The sequence below is a fragment of the Carassius carassius genome, chromosome 12 (genome assembly GCF_963082965.1).
Source record: "Carassius carassius chromosome 12, fCarCar2.1, whole genome shotgun sequence".
Taxonomy (NCBI): domain Eukaryota; kingdom Metazoa; phylum Chordata; class Actinopteri; order Cypriniformes; family Cyprinidae; genus Carassius; species Carassius carassius.
In genome coordinates this window covers 25987727-26004854 of record NC_081766.1, presented here as the reverse complement: position 1 = coordinate 26004854, position 17128 = coordinate 25987727, and the positions used below count along the sequence as shown (strand labels likewise).

Below are 17128 nucleotides of genomic sequence, written 5' to 3'. Positions count from 1 at the left end.
TCAGATATAATTGCTTATATTCGATACATCGCCCAGCCCTAATAATAAATTATCTGTGGGGTATGTTGAGCTGAAACTTCACAGACAGACTCTGGGGACCCCTGAGACTTATATTACATATTGTAAAAAGGGGCATAATATGTCATGTTTAAGTGAACGTAAAGAGTTGAGAAGGAAAACAAGGGTGTATTGAATCCTTGTATTGACCGCAGCGGTTGCTGCCAGTCATTATAATGTTAATCAAAGAACAAAAAAGAAAATACCTCACTGATCTTGACTGAATCACTGAATCAACCTCAGTTTATATTTGATGTGCCTGTTGTTTGGCGCTGACCTCTGGATATTAGCTTCTGGGCCAAATCCTGGCTGAATGCAATCCATTCTTGCCTTAATAGTTCCCCTAGTTGATCACAATTTGTGGGCTTCTGCTTGTCCACTCGCCTTTTGAGGACTGACCGCAGGTTCTCTATGGGATTGAGATCCGGGGAGTTTCCTGGCCAGAGATCCAAAATTTCAATGTAATGATCTTCGTCACACTTTATTACTCTTGAATTGTGAATTGGTGCTGGTAAGCTTCATCAGAGAAAATAACTTTGCAACGGTCTTCTGCTGTCCAATCATTGTACTTCCTGCAGAATTTCAGTCTGTCCTTGACGTTTTTTCTTGGAGAGAAGTGCCTTCTTTGCCCTTCTTGACACCAGTCCACGGTCCAAAAGTCTTGGCCTCACTGTGTGTGCAGATGCTCTCACACCAACCTGCTGGCATTCGTGAGCAAGCTCTGCACTGCTGGTGACACAATTCTGTAGCTGACTCCTCAGCTGGAGATGGTCATGGTGCTTGCTGGACACTCTGGGACGTCCTGAAGACTGCTTCACTGCAGTCGAACTTCTCCCCTTGAAGTTCTTGATGATCGGGGTAATGGTTCTTTCAGGTGCAATATTCTTTATACCAACTTCCTTGCTTGAGGCCATTTTAATGCAAAGCGATGATGACTGCACGTGTTTCTTTGGAGGTATTCATTGCTAACAAGAACACAATGATTGGAAGTGCTTCCTCCCTCCATCAGTCTGCTCTTAAAATCGAATTAGTATGATAGTGATTTTACCTGACTAGTACTCATTCACACTTTCACATGTGCTGCTGATGTGATTAGTCAAATTAATGTTAGCTGGTCATAATGTTAACCTTTTAGCCAGCACAAAGACGCCCTCGTCCTGAACGCCATTCAACTTGCACGTGTCAGTGTTTATTTCAGTGACGACAGATCGCTGTTTTTCAATGGAAAGCTTATAAAGACTGTATATGCTACATTTGTGTAAGTCGTATACATAAAAACATGAGCAATGAAAACGCTGCACATACCAGTTCCGTCGTAATAACGAGTCATAAACGCATCCACAGCTGTAAATCCCGGTTTAGTTAGAAAGGTACGGCCTTTCTAGCTACGGCCTGACTGTGGGTGTTGAATACTGTGACCAAACACCAATAACACTTGTTATTTTGGAAAGTAATGCCATAAAATAATTAATTTACAATGTTACTTTACAATGTTACAATTAAGTGTTCCTGTGTTCTTGATACTCAAGAAAAAGGCGAAGGCTTCAGTTTCTTAATCTTAAGAAATAAAAGAATAACTCTTTAAATAATAAAACTTGTTACTTTCATAATAAAACTTGTTACTTTCAATGAAAGTCAATAATAAAAAAAATACTTTTAAAAGGAATTTTAATTACTGAAGTTATTTATCGTAATTCGTGTAGGTCATAAATTCAAATCCTAATAGTCATAAAAAGGTCTTAAAAAGTCTTAAATTTGACTGATTAAACCCTGCAGAAACCTCTCTCTCTCTCTCTCTCTCTCTCTCTCTCTCTCTCTCTCTCTCTCTCTCTCTCTCTCCCTCTGTTTCTCTCTCTCTCTCACACACTCACACTCGCTCGCTCTCTCTCACACACACTCACACTCGCTCTCTCTCTCACACACACACAATGAACAAAACTCTGCATTTAAACGGTCAATATCAAATACATAAACTAATAACAAAACATACTTACAGTAGCTGATTAAGAAGCGCCAGATTGTCTAGCAAAGTCAGAATATGTTCACGAAACAGTCATCCATAAAATGCGTTGCTTTTCTGTTGCAAGTAATCTACTTTCAGAAGTTCAAATAAAGTGCTTTTGCCTAGAAGCACAGCATCTCCCTGACATTGCTGCTTCAACACTAACTCCAGTTACTGAAATCATGGCGCCTTTCTTTGCATTAACATTTGGGCGGCATTATGCAAATATTTTCACATAGTGACGTAGATGTGGGGGCATGTTTGAATGAGCCATTTTAGGGGGCGTGGCAGAGTCACAACCTTGATAAATAATATCTCTTTGGTTTTGAGACTTTAGCCATTGCAACTTCAGGGGTCTTATCTATGCACAATCAGCTTATAACACTTCAAAGAGAAAGGCATACTTGAAATCGCATCATATGACCCCTTTAAGTAGGTTAAACAATTGTTTTTGTGATTAAACAAGTCTGAGTCAATACTATTTTTGTGGTTATTAACGTTATGCCATAAATCATGTAGATTCAGCTCAATTTATATTTTTGATTCTGGGGAACTTTCCTTCAGAGGCTTTTAAATTTAAAATGTTTACAGTAAGTTTAATCCCTTTTTCATTTTCAGCAAACGTGAAGAGGAAAAGAAGAGAGGGGTTCTTACAAATCCTGTTAAAATGAAAGAAATCCAAAAGATGGTGAGTAGTGTACTTTGCATGACATTTTGTGGTTGTGGTATGTTTAGTGTTCTCATAACTGAAGAGTTAACTCACCCTCACATCGAAATGAATTGGTCTCACCTCACAGGAAGTTGCATTGGAAATTAAATTGACAGAAATATAAATTTACCTATTTTGCAAACCAAGGTTAATGGCATTGTGGGAAATTAGTATTTCGCTCTGGTCCACAAAACAGAAGTTAATTTACTAAATATGATCTTAGACTTTTTTTTTTTTTTTGACTCTGTGAACTTTTGTTTTTAAATACATTCTGCAAAATATTGTACTTAAAATTAGGCCTTATTATACTTGAAATTAATTATGGTACACCTTCGATATCGATAAAAAAAATTCTGTACTGTGGACGATATAGGCACGTGCTGTCAGTGACGCAGACAACACACACGAACATGTGCTGTGCCTGCCTGTGATGAGGAGATTTTGAATAAAGTATGAATATTAGTCAAATTTAAAATTGCGTTTGAATGTTAGGTGTGCATCAGGGAACGTCATCAGTGGCGCATGAGATGCAGTGATAATGCATCTCAATAAATTAGAATATCGTGGAAATAAATTAGAATATCATGGAAAAATTCATTTATTTCAGTAATTCAACTCAAATTGTTAAACTTGAGTATTAAATACATTCAATGCACACAGACTGAAGTTGGTTGTATTTGGTTCTTTTAATTTAAATGATTTTGGCTAACATTTAACAAAAACCCACTAATACACTACACTAATTTGTTATCTCAACAAATTAGAATACTTTATAAGACCAATAAAAAAATAAAAAAAAAAAACATTTTTAGTGAATTGTTGGCCTTCTGGAAAGTATGTTCATTACAAACCCGATTTTAAAAAGTTGAGACACTGTACAAATTGTGAGTACGAAAGGAATGGAATGTACAAATCTCAAACTTATATTTTATTCACAATAGAATATAGATAACATATCAAATGTTGAAAGTGAGAATGTTGGCTCATTTTGGATTTCATGAGAGCTACACATTCCAAACAAGTTGGGACAGGTAGCAGTAAGCAGCCGGAAAAGTTAAATGTACATATAAGGAACAGCTGGAGGACCAATTTGCAACTTATTAGGTCAACTGGCAACATGATTGGGTATAAAAAGAGCCTCTCAGAGTGGCAGTGTCTCTCAGAAATCAAGATGGGCAGAGGATCACCAATTCCCCCAATGCTGCGGTGAAAAATAGTGGAGCAATATCAGAAAGGAGTTTCTCAGAGAAAAATTGCAAAGAGTTTGAAGTTATCATCATCTACAGTGCATAATATCATTCAAAGATTCAGAGAATCTGGTACAATCTCTGTGTGTAAGGGTCAAGGCCTGAAAACCATACTGGATGCCCTTGATCTTCGGGCCTTAAGCGGCACTGCATCACATACAGGAATGCTACTGTAATGGAAATCACAACATGGGCTCAGAAAGACTTCCAGAAAATATTGTCAGTGAACACAATCCACCGTGCCATTCGCCGTTGCCGCCTTAAACTCTATATGTCAAAAAATAAGCCATATCTGAACATGAATTAGAAGTGCAGGCGTTTTCTCTGGGCCAAGGCTCATTTAAAATGGACTGTGGCAAAGTGGAAAATTGTTCTGTGTGGTCAGACAAAAATTTGAAGTTCTTTTTGGAACACTGGGACACCATGTCATCTGGACTAAAGAGGACAAGGACAACCCAAGTTGTTGTCAGCGCTCCATTCAGAAGCCTGAATCTCTGATGGCATGGGGTTGCATGAGTGCATGTGGCATGGGTAGCTTACACATCTGGAAAGGCACCATCAATACTGAAAGGTATATCCAAGTTCTAGAACAACATATGCTCCCATCCAGACGTCGTCTCTTTCAGGGAAGACCTTGCATTTTCCAACATGACAATGCCAGACCACATACTGCATCAATTACAACATCATGGCTGCATAGAAGGATCCGGGTACTGAAATGGCCAGCCTGCCATAGAAAACATTTGGCGCATCATAAAAAGGAAGATGCGACAAAGAAGACAGAAGAAAGTTGAGCAACTAGAAGACTGTATTAGACAAGAATGGGAAAACATTCCTATTCCTTAACTTGAGCAGCTTGTCTCCTCAGTCCCCAGATGTTTGCAGACTGTTATAAAAAGAAGAGGGGATGCCACACAGTGGTTAAACATGGCATTGTCCCAACTTTGTTGAGATGTTTTGATGTCATGAAATTTTAAATCCAACTTATTTTTCTCAGTTTAAACATTTGATATGTCATCTATGTTGCATTCTGAATAAAATGAAATTTGAAATTGAAATTTTAAACTTTCACATCATTGCATTCTGTTTTTATTCAAGATTTGTATAGTGTCCCTACTTTTTTCGGAATGTACATGTACTCTATACGTGGTAGGGGCTCCTTTTGCTTTAATTACTGCCTCAGTTCGGTGTGGCATGGAAGTGATCAGTTTGTGGCACTGCTGAGATGCCACATTACTTTTTGAAAATGCTAATTTCATTTTCCAGCAGGAATTTGCACCTGCCCACACTGCCAAAAGCACCAAAAGTTGGTTAAACGACCATGGTGTTGGTGTGCTTGACTGGCCAGGAAACTCGCCAGACCTGAACCCCGTAGATAATCTATGGTGTATTGTCAACAGGAAAATGAGAATCAAAAGACCAATAAATGCAGATGAGCTGAAGGCCACGGTCAAAGAAACCTGGGCTTCCATACAACCTCAGCAGTGCCACAAACTGATCACCTCTATGCCACGTCGTATTTTGAGGCAGTAATTAAAGCAAAAGGAGCCCCAACCAAGTATTGAGTACACGTTACAGTAAATGAACATACTTTCCAGAAGGCCAACAATTCAATAAAGTTTTTATTATTTTTATTATTATTGGTCATATGAAGTATTCTAAATTGTTGAGATAGTGAATTGATGGGTTTTTGTTAAATATGAGCCAAAATCATTACAATTAAAAGAATCAATGACTTGGATTACTTCAGTCTGCGTGCATTGAATTTATTTAATACACAAGTTTCACAATTTGAGTTGAATTACTGAAACGAACTTTTCCACGACATAATTTATAATTTATTGAGATATTAATGGTAATTGTGTGTTTGTGTGCAGGTGTGTGTTTGTGCGTATTAAAGTCTTTCCGTGACCGTCACACTCCCCTCCACCCATTTTCAAGCCGGCAGGCGAGAAAGTCCGCTGTAGCATTACTCTTTCCTGGAACATGCTGGACAATAAAACGATAAGGTTGCATAGATAAATACCATCGAGTGATTCGTGCATTAGAGTCTCTCATTCGATCCATCCATTGCAGCGGCCGATGGTCAGTTTCAAGGAGGAACTCCCGGCCAAGAAGGTAATACCTGAACGTGTCCAGGGCCCATTTAACGGCCAAGCACTCCTTCTCAACGGTGGAGTATCTCACCTCCCTGGGATACAACTTGCGACTTAAATAGGCCACTGGATGTCTATCTCCCAGTGCCCCTTGCAACAGCACTGCCCCAATGCCCTCCTTAGTATAATGCCGTGGCTGCACCCACTTGGCGTAGTTTTCTTTAAGTCTGGCATACAACTCTTTTAGGGTTTCATCCTCCTTCACTTCTGTTGACCGTAACTGAAGCCGACAAGTCTCCGTTTTTATGTCATACTTAGCAAGAGTGGCAGCTTTGACTTTGTCATAATCAAGCGATTCTACCATGGCCATGTATACATATGCAGCCCTAGCCTTGCCCGACAAGAGGGGCACTAACCTAACTGTCTCGAGCCTGCTGCTGTGTGAGATGTGAATGGAACAGGTCTCTCAACTCTGCGAGTGAGACATCCTCAGTGACGCTCCCCAGTTCCACTTCACTAACATCATCACCCTCCACAACAGCTCTAACAGGTTCCTCAACCTCAGCTTGAAACATCCGCACCTTTTTAGTAGCCATTCTGAGCCAACACTGTGACACTGTTGACTGCAGTGGAGAGTTAAAAATAAAACCAAACAAAAAAGAACTACTGCTCTTTTCTGGCTACCCCATTTCTGACTCTAGTTGTAATGGTAACAAATTTTGTAGCCAAATTAAACAGAGGCAGTGTGAATACACAACTTTGGAATATAAATGAATATTTATTTAAACTTACAAAATGTCAATCATCCAAGCCCAATAATATAATTAAACATGACAAAAATTAATAGAAAGAACAAAGTCTTAACCAAAAAGAAAAATCCAAATTTAATTCAAAACAATAATGCAAACAAAGTTTCAAAAAAATAACTTAACCAAAAAGGTAAATTTCAAAACTAAACAAAATACCAAAATACCTGCAACCCTAAGGCCACACTCTCCACTGCAGCAACAAACACAGACTACCTTCCATTACAAAAACATTCACATTTATACTGGTGGCCAGCACCATTACCCCATGGGGAGGGACAAACTCGCATACAACACTTTACACTTGTTCCCTTAATTATACAGAGTCTGAGAGAAACATATTGGCATGATGTTCTAATTAATAAATCTACTTTGATGTTATTAATTAATTCACTTTAAACGGGAAATAACAGCAACAAGTCGGCCACGTTGCCCCTGAAACCCCCACGCTCAATACATGGTAGATTCCCACCCTAAGCGGAACCAATAATTCCTGCCATTGTTTCTTACCGGGACTCTAAAAATCACAGGACAAATGCTGCACGGGAACAATACACATGGTATACAGGTATTTGAGATGTACAGATGTATAGAGAGCCATGCAAATTTAAAACCCTTTAAACTTTTAGAAAGTCACATTTGTGGAGGTTTATTCCTTTTCATTACGTTTCATGTTTTTAAAATGCAATCTGTATGAATAGTTCTTCGGCTCTTTTTGGATTAAACAATGCATAAATACATGATGCTGTTTTGTTCATAATTAAAGCTATTTACATAATTTTATTAGATTTTTATTAGTTAATTTAGACAATGCATGTTTTGTTGGAGAGGGAGTTCCTTGCGTTGACAATTAAAATGTGCTGCATTATTTTTTGCTCATTACACCCTCCTGTGGCCTTGGGATACAACTAAACCTATACAATAAAGACTCATCTAATCTGCATATGAAACATTAGAAATTAGATGTTTGTGTATTTTTTTTTTCACTTGAATGTTAAAACAAAAACTGTTTGTCTGTCTTAATAAATACAAAAAAAATATTTAATAGTGTCTAATGTAAAAAAAAAAGTTGCTTTTTGTTTTAAAAAGGTTATAAAAATTTCAATAATTATCGACAACGAACAATATGAAACATTATATCGTTGATGTTTTTTTTTTTTACTTTTTTTTTTTTTTTAGATATCGCCCAGCCCTACTTAAAATCAGATTCTACTTTGAATAATGCATGTTTGTTTGCTACAAAAATTCAGGAGTTCAGTTGGAATGTAAAAAAAAAAGGCATTCTAATGTTTGTTTGTTTTTTTTCTCAACATAGTTGCGTCATAATCTTGAAAAGGAAAAAAAGAGGACACAAAAAAAGAAAAGGGAGAAGGAGAGAAGGAAAGAGAAAAGGCACAGAAAGAGGAGGTCAAGCTGTAATGAGGATATGACAAAGAATAGGTACTTTTTTTTTTCCTTTTTTTTTTTTGGCATAAATCTCACTTTGCTCTTTGTTTGAGAGACCTCTTACCACATTTAAATAAGCTCTTTAACAATGTCAACGTGTCTGTTTTGCCAACCAGGACAAAAGAGAGACGATCAGATGTCTCAACCTCTAATAGACATCACAAATCAGGCTATGGACTTCAAGTAATTTTCTCTTTGACTCTCCTGCTGCCATGTTTCTTTTGTACTTTTATTATTGAACATTTTATTTAATTTTTTAAATTTTCAATTAAGTTCCTTGTAGGGCTGCCCCCTAATAATCAACCAACTTTTAATCGACAAGAAGAGGGTTGGTTGACAAATTTTATTAGGCGCTTAGTTTAAGAAAAAAATAAAAAATCCACAGGAAGAGGTGAGACAGATCATTAACGGCAGGGTTTTGTGGAAATACAGTACATCCAAAACTCGCCTATCATTCATCGACCATACATCATTGAAATATGGCTTATCTTAAATATGCAAGAAGTATCAACTTGACATGGCCGCTCAATCTAATGTTAACCTAGAAAAATGTGCGCTATTCAAGTTTATGAACAGTAGCGCGCTTAGTATGACAGATGGAGGTGCTGCAGTCATTTGCTCTTAAAGTACTCCATCGTTTTGGTCATACAGATAAGAATAATCTGTAAAGACTAATTTTATTTGTGTGCACTCACTACAACAACAAAACATTTCGCTTTTTTAAAATAATGAAAGCAAACAGGATACGCTTTCTGCCACCTCTGCCTCTGTGAACTTGAATGTGAAACTCTGAGTATACTTGTCTTACAGGCTTGAAAAATGTATCTATAGAGAGTAAAATGTTTAATTTTAGGGGCTAAATATCACGTTATTGGGATTGGGGACACTTCAACCTGTGGACATGAAAAACATCTACGGACTTAGCAACACTGGTTCAAGCTACACAAAATCTTTCAAAATCGGCAATGAATCACCTGTGACTTGTTTATTTTACACATTTATTTTTTAATCCATTGTCAAATGATTGTGAATTTCTTAAATACAGGTGCATCTCAAATTTAAATGACTTGGAAAAGTTCATTTCAGTAATTCAACTCAAATTGTGAAACTAGTGTATTAAATTCAGTACACACAGACTGAAGTAGTTTAATTAGTTGTTTTTATTAATTGTGGTGATTTTGGCTCACATTTAACAAAAACCCACCAATTCACTATCTCAACAAATTAGAATATGGTGCCATGCCAATCAGCTAATTAACTCAAAACACCTGCGAAGGTTTCCTGAGCCTTCAAAATGATCTCAGTTTGGTTCATTAGGCTACACAATCATGGGGAAGACTGCTTATCTGACAGTTGTCCAGTAAACAATCATTGAAACTCTTCACAAGGGAGGGTAAGTCACAAAAATTCATTGCCTAGAAAGCTTGCTGTTCACAGAGTGCTGTATCCAAGTATGTTAACAAAGTTGAGTGAAAGGAAAAGGTGTGGAAGAAAAAGATGCACAACGAACCGAGAGAACCGCAGCCTTATGAGGAATGTCAAGCAAAATCAATTCAAGAATTTGAGTGAACCTCACAAAGAATGGACTGAGGCTGGGGTCAAGGCATACAGACAGTCAAGGAATTTGGCTACAGTTGTTGTATTCCTCTTTTTAAGCCACTCCTGAACCACAGACAATGTCACAGGCGTCTTACCTGGGCTAAGGAGAAGAACTGGACTGTTGCCCAGTGGTCCAAAGTCCTCTTTTCAGATGAGAACAAGTTTTGTATTTTATTTGGAAACCAAGGTCCTAGAGTCTGGAAGAAGGGTGGAGAAGCTCTTAGTCCAAGTTGTTTGAAGTCCATTATTAAATTTCCACAGTCTGTGATGATTTAGGGTGCAATGTCATATGCTGGTGTTGGTCCATTGTGATTTTTGAAAACCAGTCACTGCACCTGTTAACCAAGAAATTTTGGAGCATTTCATGCTTCCTTCTGCTGACCAGCTTTTTGAAGATGTGGATTTCATTTTCCAGCAGGATTTGCCACCTGCCCACACTGCCAAAAGCACACAAAGTTGGTTGAATGACCATGGTATTGGTGTACTTGACTGGCCAGCAAACTTACCAGAGCAGAACCCCATAGAAAATCTATGGGGTATTGTCAAGAAAAAAATGAGGAACAAGAGACCAAAAATGCAGATGAGCTTAAGGCCACTGTCAAAGAAACCTTGGCTTCCATATCACCTCAGCAGTTCCACAAACTGATCACCTCCATGCCATGTCAAATTGAGGCAATAATTAAAGCAAAAAGGGCCCCTAACAAGTATGGAGTACATGTACAGTAAATAAACATACTTTCCAGAAGGCCAACAATTCATTAAATTTTTTTATTTAGTATTATTTGTTGAGATTTTTTTTTTTGTTGTTGTTGTTAAATGAGCCAAAATCATCACAATTGAAAGAACCAATGACTTAAACTACTTCAGTCTGTGTGCACTGAATTTATTTAATACACGAGTTTCACAATTTGAGTTGAATTACTGAAATGAACTTTTCCATGACATTCTAATTTGAGATGCACCTGTATTAATAAAAAATACAAATAATAAAATAAAAAATATCTGCTTTATTAACTATTAGCCCCCTGATTTCCAAGATATTGGCATTGGTTGTCAAAATAAACATATCGGTCGACCACTAGTTTATTTATAAAAGTGCGATTAGTTGGCTAATGCTTAAAATCAATGACTACTAGTTGACCAGAAAAATATTTAGGCGTGGGCAGCCCTAGTTCCTTGGAATATGGCAGCGCAGAGCTTTCTGCATTGCCATAATCAGTCATGTTGACCTAAGTAATGAATGATTGAAGTAGTTTCTGGATCTGCATAACCAAATGTATTTATTTTCACTTATGACATCCACACCATTGTTTAACACTGATCTGGTAATTATTATCAAATATGATTTTGCAGTCTTAAATGTATGAAGATATTAATGTATTTGATTTATTCATTTCTTAATGTTTCAGTTACCAGCAAACAGATCTTCAGTATCTAACTTCACAGATCACGGTTCAAGAGACAGGAGTTGTTCCCCGTTGTCTTATAAAACAGACAGGGACAATCACTCCTTTAGAGGGACTGAGCAGAGACCTAAAACCAAAGACTCCAGCCCATCAAGACACAGATACCGCAATCAAAGACAATACACTAATTACAGCAAGTATGATATGTTCATGAGTTGATCACTTAATCTACCACATAGGGTAAACGTACCTAGTAAACTCCCCAAAGTCTACATTTAGACATTTTTAGTGAACAAGATATTGGTTTCAGTGTAAAAGGTTATGTTAAAATAAAATATTAATCTCTCATACAAAAACATTAAAATTTTATTTTAAATGACCCAAGTATTTAAATTATGATATACATCATCAAATTCAAGACGTCTGGCTGTGCTTGAGTACGTTTGTACCCTTTAAGCACACCCCTGTTCCAATTAAGCTCACATAATTTTTTATAAATAATCTATTGTTTATTTTAAACAACCTATTTAAAGAATAATTTAAAAATATATATTTTTGAATGTACAGTCAATTACGGTAAAAACAAAAAACAAATCAATTCTAGGAATGTCAGCTGTAGCCCTTTTCCTAAAGACGTCTGAGTGTGGTGACTCTTGATGCACTGACTCTGGCTTCAGTCCTCTCCTTGTGGAGCTCTCTCAATTTCTTGAATCAGCTTTTCCTGACAATATTCCTGAGACTGGTCATCATTGTTGCTTGTGCACGTTTTCCTACCACACATTATCCTTCCAGTCAACTTTCTCTGAATATATTTTGATACAGCACTCTGTGAACAGCCAGGCCTTTCAGCAGTTAACTTCTGTGGCTTACCCTCTTTGTGGAAGATGTTGATGATCATCATCTGGACAACGCTCAATTCAGTAGTCTTCCCCATAATTGTGGTTGCATGTTCTAAACTAGCCCAAGAGGTACCCAGTATTTATACTCATTAATCAAACTGATCAAGCTCAAAATTCAAGATTTAAATTTTTTTTTTTGAGATACTGAATTTTGAATTTTGGAATAATACTGGAACATTCGTAACCATCAGATTTAAAACAAAACAAAACCAAAAAAACTCTTGAAATATTTCAGTTTGTGTGCAATGTATCTAGAATATAAGAATTTTTTTTTTAAATTACAAAAAATAAAAACCTTTTGCATGATATTCAGTTTTTGTTAGATGCACCTGTATTAGCATAGCACACAATCTTATACAGCTAAGCAACTAACAGTGTTCTGTAGCATCTGTGCTGTGTTGCTAAAACTATCTTTTGGATCTAACTGTAATTATTTCCCACATCCAAGTTCCAGGTTATAATCTGAAAAAATCTAAACATCAATCTTTTAATTTTACAATAAGTAGTGAAACTTACCCAGGTTAAGCTTAAATATATAAAAAAAACAAATATGCACATTTAAGGTGCTCCTATTTTGGTGAAAGTTTTCAGACCACTTTCAAAATGGCCGCCTGAGAGTGTGAACACGGAGACTCAAATGTCAGTGTGCAATTGTCTGATTGACTTTAAATTGTGGATGGTATGTAGGAATAAACATATCAATTGGTTAAGACAAAGCATGATACATTTTTTATTTTTATAGTCTGAGCTCAAATATGAAAGTGTGCTTAATGGGTACGTGAGCTTAATAGGTACGTTTACCCTATAGCGAGCATTAATGCTTTGTTCTTATCTATTCTTATCATTTACTTTTGAGCATGAGTTTCTTATTTAAAAACTTTGGCATGCATTTATTTCATTAGTCTTAGAGACATAGAGACATATAATGCAACTATATATCCCCCCTCTCTCAGGCACCTCTCAGCTGAAGAGTTGGAAAAGAAGAGAAGGGAAATGATGGATTTTGCCCATGAAAGAGAATTGGAAAGGCAAAATAATGTGCAGAGGTACAAAAGACAAGAGGAACAGGAGAAAGCCAGAGACAGTGCCAAACAGGACCGTCAGGCTGGCTTCATACAGTCAGTATTTAAATTACTGAAACCTTAATTGACCTAAAATAAATGTGCACATATGGGCAAAGCACTTAGCATTATGTCCTGCTGGAATGTTTTTTTTTTTTTCAACCATAAAATTATTTGGGTAATAATAATTTGCTCAATTGATTTGTAAATCTGCTTACAGTGACATGAAACTAGAGAGTGCTGCCACCTCCTCTCTGGAAGACCGTGTGAAGAGAAACATTCACTCTATTCAGAGGACCCCTGCTGCTCTGGAGAAGAACTTCATGAGAAGATGAGACCATGAACATGGAAACTTTTACATCTATCTTTTGTATTAAGGTTTTAAGATTTGTAGTTTTTAATTAACATCATGATGCCAGATTATGGTTGTAAATAAAATGTCCAAATTACACTTGTTCTCCTTATGGGCTTTGTCTTAACCAACTGACCAACCTGTTCCAATCATCAGTATTGATATGTCTGTAAACTCGGCACAAAAAAAAGTTCAGGGACTATTTATTTCATTTCAGTATGTGTAAAACTTTATTACAGTTTGTCTCAGTTGTTTAACATTTCATGTTAAAAGTGGAAAAAGTTGGTCAAAAACATGCATTTGCACTAGGGATGTTCATTTCAGTTATTTTTCCTAACCGATGCTCTTTAACCGATTATTAACGTTAACCGACAAGATTATTTTAAATTTAGATTTGAATTTAATTCAATTAAATTAGAAAGGTTGTGTCTGTGACCCATTAAAAATACTAACATTTGTTTCCCAAGCATTAATTTTACATGCGCAACAAGCAACAAACAACAGAACATGAAGATTAACAAGGTCTTCATGTCACATCACGCACCTGCAGCGCTTCTGCGAGTGGAGAAAAACATAAAGCTATGCTAAGCGAATAAATAGGCCTATATGAGAATTATACTTCAATTATGAAAATTAACAAAAAAATGTAGTTTCGATTCATTTTTGTGCTGCTCGAAAGGAAACAGCAGAAAGTGGCATCCTATTTTTATTTAAGCTTATTTTACGCACAAGGATTTTGAAATGTTTTTTTATTGTGAATGTACACAAAGGCAAACAGTTTACAATTCTGATTATCTTTATGACCAAAAGGAAAAGTTGCTTCCACTGTTAGAAGGAAAAAAACATCAAGTGATTGCGCTCGCATACACACAGTTAAGCATTGCTGCAGCCCGTTTACTGTCATAATAAAATACATACACAGTCAAACATATGGAAAATAAACACACTGCTCAGTTCAAGTATGTAATAAAATCTGTGCTGTTAAGTGTTATCACCATACCGTCATGATGTTATGCAAAACATTTCGTCTTCCGTGGATATTGGAACGCGAGAGGATTCTTCTTATTATTGGGGCTCAAGCCCGAAGGGGCGCAGAGCCCTATTGATTTTCTAAGGATTATTTTTATTAGGACTCAAGCCTGGAGGGCGAGCGCCATTGTTTTCCTTAGGATTATTTTTTTTTATTAGGGCTCAAGCCCAAAGGGCGAGAGGCCTATTGTTTTCTTTAGGATTATTTTTTAGTATTCTTATTTTTTCCCAACGTCTCGGGGGCTTTTTGGGCCCTTAACATGCTCGAAAACTCTTGAAAATTGGCACACACCTTGGAACCTGTGGCCATTAGGGCCGGGCAGAGACTGATACACGGGCGTGGCACAGGGGCTCTACAGCGTCCCCTGGAATATGGAGGCCCATATATCATGCATACTTGAACGTAGACATATGAAAATCAGTACACATGTAGATCTCATCAAGCCAAACAACTTTCGTTTGCATGTCATAGGCTCCGCCCAACAGGAAGTTGGATATTTAGGGTTTAGTGTTCATATTTGTCGTCAAAGTTGTGGGGGCTTTTGGGGCCCTTAACATGCTCAAAAACTCTTGAAAATTTGCGCACACCTTGAAATATGTGGCCTTTAGGAGCTCGCAGAGGCTGAAACCCAGGCGTGGCACAGGGGCTCTACAGCGCCCCCTGGAACACAGTCAGAAATGTGGATTTATAGCTCACACATACTTGCACGTATTCATATGAAACGCAGTACATTTACACTGAATTCACTGACAAGCTAAACCAACATATCTGATTATTACCGGTTCAGGGCTCATTGATAATTGATTTCTGGCCAGAGATACGTGAGAAATACGAGAGATGAATCACCGCTGTGATCACGAATGTCTGGAGTCACGACCTCAGAAAAAAAGAATTTATTCTTGTTTTAAAGCTTTTAAAAATAAAATATTACAGCGATATCACACAATCCACCAATTAGAACACACCAAGAGGTAAATTCAGATGTTTTTGAACTGTTTGTGTGAAAATGAAACATTTGCGGCTGCCTGTATGACACTTATCTGAAATCACCACCTCCGATCAGCGCGTACAGTGTCACGAGCTCAAAACAAACGAATTTATTCTTAAGAGCTTTTTAAAATAAAATATTACCACAAATGCACACAATCCACCCATTATAACACAACAAGAGCTAAATGCAGGTGTTTGTGACCCGTGTAAATGTGAAAGACTATTTGAGAGCGTGACTGGCAGAATAACATGGATCTCTATAGCTGCAGGACACTGATTCTGCCTTTCGTCGTAAGCACGAACACATCATGGACAAGATTATTTCAAAATTGGCGAATATAAATGAAAACAGCCACGTGAACATAATCTGTTGAGAAATAAATCTGAAGTGGATCAAGATATTGGATTTGAATATTAAAGTGACCGCATTTACCTGCTGCTTCAATTTTAATATATATATATATTAAAAAAATACAAAATCATTCGTCTTGGCTGCTTTTTTAATGTGTATGTATTTATTTATTTATTTATTATTATTTTCCTCTAACAAGAATTAATCTATTTTGTATTAAATCGATGACATTTTATTTTACATTTGATTTGTCAATTTCTGCATCTAAACGCCTAAAAACCTAAAACATGCTCTATTATACTATTGTTAGCAATTTCTTTATCGTCCAATTTATCTGGTGTCCACACTTTTATTTTCATAACTTGTTTGTTAGATTATAGACCGTTACAGTGGTCTATAATAAATATTAACAGGTTTTATTCAAGCTGTTTAGAATGATTGAAGTAGGCTAATTTTTTTAAATGTAAATCCATTATACATTTTGTATAATTTCATAGTTTATGCATTATAATTGTAAAAACAAAAATAAATTTAGCCACTCACATAGAAATATCTTAGGCCTTATCCTTTTCTGACAGTTTAAAGGATTTATAAAAATCCTAAAAATCCTTTTTTGTGCTGCAAATAATAATTTCAAACTAATTTGATACTGACCTACGACATCCTGTGACATGATATTTATCTAAATTTACATACTCTCATGGATGTAACAGTACAACTGTTCAGCTCACAGATGAAGACTAAGCTGTAATGCAAGCAGAACTTTCACAAATGCTTATAGGGCAATGAAATCATTTATAAAAAGACTTATAAATCATTAAAGGATTTGTTAACATTTAGTAAATGCATTGGTAAAACTTTATAATAACTGCACTCATTAGTAAATAGTCAGTTCATGCTTTATAAAGTCTTGTCCCAACATTAATAGTCATTAGTAAGCAGATTATAAATACAGCTATAAATAACTTTTTCTTGGTTTATAAGCACATATATTACAAAGGAGAGTAAAGGGTCAGTTATCTTCCTAAGAAATAGAAACAAACAACACCGATTGATACAGAACTCAGAAATATTTA

The 17128-nt window shown here is 36.5% G+C and overlaps 1 protein-coding gene across 1 annotated transcript in view; it reads left to right on the top strand.

Annotated features, from left to right (window-relative positions):
• cwc25 (CWC25 spliceosome associated protein homolog) overlaps positions 1 to 13779 on the top strand; it is a 53711-nt gene extending 39932 nt beyond the window's left edge. Inside the window, exons 4-9 of the mRNA XM_059563951.1 lie at positions 2678 to 2747; positions 8233 to 8357; positions 8480 to 8546; positions 11372 to 11565; positions 13221 to 13385; positions 13549 to 13779. Coding sequence (XP_059419934.1) covers positions 2678 to 2747; positions 8233 to 8357; positions 8480 to 8546; positions 11372 to 11565; positions 13221 to 13385; positions 13549 to 13663 — 736 coding nt within the window. The 3' untranslated portion in view covers positions 13664 to 13779. The remainder of the gene's footprint in view (positions 1 to 2677; positions 2748 to 8232; positions 8358 to 8479; positions 8547 to 11371; positions 11566 to 13220; positions 13386 to 13548) is intronic.
• The last annotated feature ends 3349 nt before the right edge of the window (positions 13780 to 17128 follow it).